Source organism: Oncorhynchus gorbuscha, unplaced genomic scaffold (assembly GCF_021184085.1).
Source record: "Oncorhynchus gorbuscha isolate QuinsamMale2020 ecotype Even-year unplaced genomic scaffold, OgorEven_v1.0 Un_scaffold_15346, whole genome shotgun sequence".
Classification (NCBI taxonomy): domain Eukaryota; kingdom Metazoa; phylum Chordata; class Actinopteri; order Salmoniformes; family Salmonidae; genus Oncorhynchus; species Oncorhynchus gorbuscha.
The window spans coordinates 1-5832 of record NW_025757158.1 but is presented as its reverse complement, the minus strand read 5'-3'; the positions used below and the strand labels follow the sequence as shown (position 1 = coordinate 5832).

At 49.1% G+C, this 5832-nt stretch overlaps 1 protein-coding gene across 1 annotated transcript; it reads right to left on the bottom strand.

Annotated features, from left to right (window-relative positions):
- Positions 1-2111: 2111 nt before the first annotated feature.
- Positions 2112-5764, bottom strand: LOC124030773 (activating signal cointegrator 1-like; the record flags this gene model as incomplete). Its single annotated transcript, XM_046341972.1, has 4 exons — positions 5749-5764; positions 2862-3214; positions 2631-2706; positions 2112-2220 (listed from the first exon to the last, which is right to left on the bottom strand). Coding segments are annotated over exons 2-4 (527 nt in total), but the record flags the coding sequence as incomplete, so codon positions are not given.
- Positions 5765-5832: the final 68 nt, after the last annotated feature.

The following is a 5832-nucleotide window of genomic DNA, read 5'->3' as shown; positions in this document are numbered from 1 at the left end:
AAGGACCCAGCCTCCACATTTAAAGGACCCAGCCTCCACATTTAAAGGACCCAGCCTCCACATTTAAAGGACCCAGCCTCCACATTTAAAGGACCCAGCCTCCACATTTAAAGGACCCAGCCTCCACATTTAAAGGACCCAGCCTCCACATTTAAAGGACCCAGCCTCCACATTTAAAGGACCCAGCCTCCACATTTAAAGGACCCAGCCTCCACATTTAAAGGACCCAGCCTCCACATTTAAAGGACCCAGCCTCCACATTTAAAGGACCCAGCCTCCACATTTAAAGGACCCAGCCTCCACATTTAAAGGACCCAGCCTCCACATTTAAAGGACCCAGCCTCCCACATTTAAAGGACCCAGCCTCCACATTTAAAGGACCCAGCCTCCACATTTAAAGGACCCAGCCTCCACATTTAAAGGACCCAGCCTCCACATTTAAAGGACCCAGCCTCCACATTTAACGGACCCAGCCTCCACATTTAACGGACCCAGCCTCCACATTTAAAGGACCCAGCCTCCATTTAAAGGACCCAGCCTTTAAAGGACCCAGCCTCCACATTTAAAGGACCCAGCCTCCACATTTAAAGGACCCAGCCTCCACATTTAAAGGACCCAGCCTCCACATTTAAAGGACCAAACATTTAAAGGACCCAGCTCTCCACATTTAAAGGACCCAGCCTCCACATTTAAAGGACCCAGCCTCCACATTTAAAGGACCCAGCCTCCACATTTAAAGGACCCAGCCTCCACATTTAAAGGACCCAGCCTCCACATTTAAAGGACCCAGCCTCCCACATTTAAAGGACCCAGCCTCCACATTTAAAGGACCCAGCCTCCACATTTAAAGGACCCAGCCTCCACATTTAAAGGACCCAGCCTCCACATTTAAAGGACCCAGCCTCCACATTTAAAGGACCCAGCCTCCACATTTAAAGGACCCAGCCTCCACATTTAAAGGACCCAGCCTCCACATTTAAAGGACCCAGCCTCCACATTTAAAGGACCCAGCCTCCACATTTAAAGGACCCAGCCTCCACATTTAAAGGACCCAGCCTCCACATTTAAAGGACCCAGCCTCCACATTTAAAGGACCCAGCCTCCACATTTAAAGGACCCAGCCTCCACATTTAAAGGACCCAGCCTCCACATTTAAAGGACCCAGCCTCCACATTTAAAGGACCCAGCCTCCATTTAAAGGACCCAGCCTCCACATTTAAAGGACCCAGCCTCCACATTTAAAGGACCCAGCCTCCACATTTAAAGGACCCAGCCTCCACATTTAAAGGACCCAGCCTCCACATTTAAAGGACCCAGCCTCCACATTTAAAGGACCCAGCCTCCACATTTAAAGGACCCAGCCTCCACATTTAAAGGACCCAGCCTCCACATTTAAAGGACCTCCACATTTAAAGCCTCCACATTTAAAGGACCCAGCCTCCACATTTAAAGGACCCAGCCTCCCACATTTAAAGGACCCAGCCTCCACATTTAAAGGACCCAGCCTCCACATTTAAAGGACCCAGCCTCCACATTTAAAGGACCCAGCCTCCACATTTAAAGGACCCAGCCTCCACATTTAAAGGACCCAGCCTCCACATTTAAAGGACCCAGCCTCCAAAAGGACCCAGCCTCCACATTTAAAGGACCCAGCCTCCACATATAAAGGACCCAGCCTCCACATTTAAAGGACCCAGCCTCCACATAAAGGACCCAGCCTCCCAAAGGACCCAGCCTCCACATATAAAGGACCCAGCCTCCACATATAAAGGACCCAGCCTCCACATATAAAGGACCCAGCCTCCACATATAAAGGACCCAGCCTCCACATATAAAGGACCCAGCCTCCACATATAAAGGACACAGCCTCCACATATAAAGGACACAGCCTCCACATATAAAGGACACAGCCTCCACATATAAAGGACACAGCCTCCACATATAAAGGACACAGCCTCCACATAAAGGACACAGCCTCCACATATAAAGGACACAGCCTCCACATATAAAGTACACATTCTCAAAATGCATCAGGAAGAAAGTATAAAGAATTTGACTTTAAACAGAGAGAGTGAAATCACATCAATACTACATGCACACTACATCCCAACCTGTTCTTATCATATTCCAGCAGTTTGTCTTTATGTTGAAGGGCCTTTTCTAACCCTGTCTTCATCTTTGCCTCTTGGTGTGGCAGATAGCCCCTCTCCGATGCCCCCTCTGAGAGACAAAGACAGGCACACAGACATTAAATAGAATTCAAAATTCACCCAACTTATTGTGGGAAGCTTGTGGAAGGCTACCTGAAACGTTTGACCCAAGTTTAACAATGTAAAGGCAATGCTACCAAATACTAATTGAGTGTATGTAAACTTCTGACCCACTGGGAATGTGATGAAAGAAATCAAACCTGAAATAAAGCATTCTCTCTTATTATTCTGACATTTCACATTCTTAAAATAAAGTGGTGATCCTAACTGACCTAAGACAAGGACTTTTTACTAGGATTAAATGTCAGGAATTGTGAAAAACTGAGTTTAAATGTAATTGGCTAAGGTGTATGTAAACTTCCGACTTCAACAACTCTCTAATATGCTATGTAGATAGATACTACTGGTGGCTTGTCTCACCCATAAGTTTCTTGCGCAGTTTCTGACTTTTGTTGGAGTCTCGTTGCAGAATCTCTTGCTCCTCTTTGGTGCATACCTGGTTAATTCATAGAAGAACATGCAAAACCAGGGGAAAATACTTCTCTAAGAGGCCAAATTGAATTTGTATGAGTAACATGCATTCTAATAACTTACTGGGGAAACATAAAACAAACATAGTTAGAGGTGATCTAAAACAGGTTGTTTTCTCACCAGGCTGCCGCAGAAGATGCAGGGCCCTGATCCCTCCTGCTCACACACAATGCGTCCGCAGCTCATGCAGTTGTTGATGAGGTTGTGCTTCTGGGCCAGACATTCGCAGGAATGGCGCCCGGGCAGCAGGATAGCCAGCTTGTCCTGGCCCTCTTTATTGTAGAGGCTCACAAATGTGTTCTTCTTCTTCTTCTGTGACGAGGAGCTGCCGCTCTCCTGGGCCTTCATTAGGTCAATGGGAGTTTTCACCACCTCAGGCTCAGGCTCTGCTTGGCTAACAGCCATCACCTCTTGCTTGTTCCTGCCTTTGCGCTTGGATTTCTTCTGGGAATCCTTGGACATGTCTTGAGCATCTAGAGAAGCATATACTGGTTAGCTTTCCCTCTCATGCATGTACTTGTTATTGTGTTTGGACAGTCACTTAACAAGGACAGGATGGGCATTACAACAGTCAGACTCACTCTCATTGTACTGTTGGCATTGTGCATTAGGAACCATATAGCCTGACAAGAAAACTACTTATAAAATATATATAACTTTAAAAATAAACATATCAAACAATAAGACAACAGGTCAGAGCCAATGTGGCAACGGAAGAAGGCATCCTACCTGTTCCTGACAGAGAGTTTATGGGGAACAGGCCAGAGCCACTGTGGCAACGGAAGAAGGCATCCTACCTGTTCCTGACAGAGAGTTTATGGGGAACAGGTCAGAGCCAATGTGGCAACGGAAGAAGGCATCCTACCTGTTCCTGACAGAGGGTTTATGGGGAACAGGCCAGAGCCAATGTGGCAACGGAAGAAGGCATCCTACCTGTTCCTGACAGAGGTTTATGGGGAACAGGCCAGAGCCAATGTGGCAACGGAAGAAGGCATCCTACCTGTTCCTGACAGAGAGTTTATGGGGAACAGGCCAGAGCCAATGTGGCAACGGAAGAAGGCATCCTACCTGTTCCTGACAGAGAGTTTATGGGAACAGGTCAGAGCCAATGTGGCAACGGAAGAAGGCATCCTACCTGTTCCTGACAGAGAGTTTATGGGGAACAGGTCAGAGCCAATGTGGCAACGGAAGAAGGCATCCTACCTGTTCCTGACAGAGAGTTTATGGGGAACAGGTCAGAGCCAATGTGGCAACGGAAGAAGGCATCCTACCTGTTCCTGACAGAGAGTTTATGGGGAACAGGCCAGAGCCAATGTGGCAACGGAAGAAGGCATCCTACCTGTTCCTGACAGAGGGTTTATGGGGAACAGGCCAGAGCCAATGTGGCAACGGAAGAAGGCATCCTACCTGTTCCTGACAGAGGGTTTATGGGGAACAGGCCAGAGCCAATGTGGCAACGGAAGAAGGCATCCTACCTGTTCCTGACAGAGAGTTTATGGGGAACAGGCCAGAGCCAATGTGGCAACGGAAGAAGGCATCCTACCTGTTCCTGACAGAGAGTTTATGGGGAACAGGCCAGAGCCAATGTGGCAACGGAAGAAGGCATCCTACCTGTTCCTGACAGAGGGTTTATGGGGAACAGGCCAGAGCCAATGTGGCAACGGAAGTTTATGGGGAACAGGCATCCTACCTGTTCCTGACAGAGAGTTTATGGGGAACAGGCCAGAGCCAATGTGGCAACGGAAGAAGGCATCCTACCTGTTCCTGACAGAGAGTTTATGGGGAACAGGTCAGAGCCATCCACCTGTGGCAGGTCACGGAAGAAGGCATCCACCTGTTCCTGACAGAGAGTTTATGGGGAACAGGTCAGAGCCAATGTGGCAACGGAAGAAGGCATCCTACCTGTTCCTGACAGAGAGTTTATGGGGAACAGGAGCCAATGTGGCAACGCCAATGTGGAGCAATGTGGCAACGGAAGAAGGCATCCTACCTGTTCCTGACAGAGAGTTTATGGGGAACAGGCCAGAGCCAATGTGGCAACGGAAGAAGGCATCCTACCTGTTCCTGACAGAGAGTTTATGGGAACAGGTCAGAGCCAATGTGGCAACGGAAGAAGGCATCCTACCTGTTCCTGACAGAGAGTTTATGGGAACAGGCCAGAGCCAATGTGGCAACGGAAGAAGGCATCCTACCTGTTCCTGACAGAGAGTTTATGGGGAACAGGCCAGAGCCAATGTGGCAACGGAAGAAGGCATCCTACCTGTTCCTGACAGAGAGTTTATGGGGAACAGGTCAGAGCCAATGTGGCAACGGAAGAAAGCATCCTACCTGTTCCTGACAGAGAGTTTATGGGAACAGGCCAGAGCCAATGTGGCAACGGAAGAAGGCATCCTACCTGTTCCTGACAGAGGGTTTATGGGGAACAGGCCAGAGCCAATGTGGCAACGGAAGAAGGCATCCTACCTGTTCCTGACAGAGAGTTTATGGGGAACAGGCCAGAGCCAATGTGGCAACGGAAGAAGGCATCCTACCTGTTCCTGACAGAGAGTTTATGGGGAACAGGCCAGAGCCAATGTGGCAACGGAAGAAGGCATCCTACCTGTTCCTGACAGAGGGTTTATGGGGAACAGGCCAGAGCCAATGTGGCAACGGAAGAAGGCATCCTACCTGTTCCTGACAGAGGGTTTATGGGGAACAGGTCAGAGCCAATGTGGCAACGGAAGAAGGCATCCTACCTGTTCCTGACAGAGGGTTTATGGGGAACAGGCCAGAGCCAATGTGGCAACGGAAGAAGGCATCCTACCTGTTCCTGACAGAGGGTTTATGGGGAACAGGCCAGAGCCAATGTGGCAACGGAAGAAGGCATCCTACCTGTTCCTGACAGAGAGTTTATGGGGAACAGGCCAGAGCCAATGTGGCAACGGAAGAAGGCATCCTACCTGTTCCTGACAGAGGGTTTATGGGGAACAGGTCAGAGCCAATGTGGCAACGGAAGAAGGCATCCTACCTGTTCCTGACAGAGAGTTTATGGGGAACAGGCCAGAGCCAATGTGGCAACGGAAGAAGGCATCCTACCTGTTCCTGACAGAGA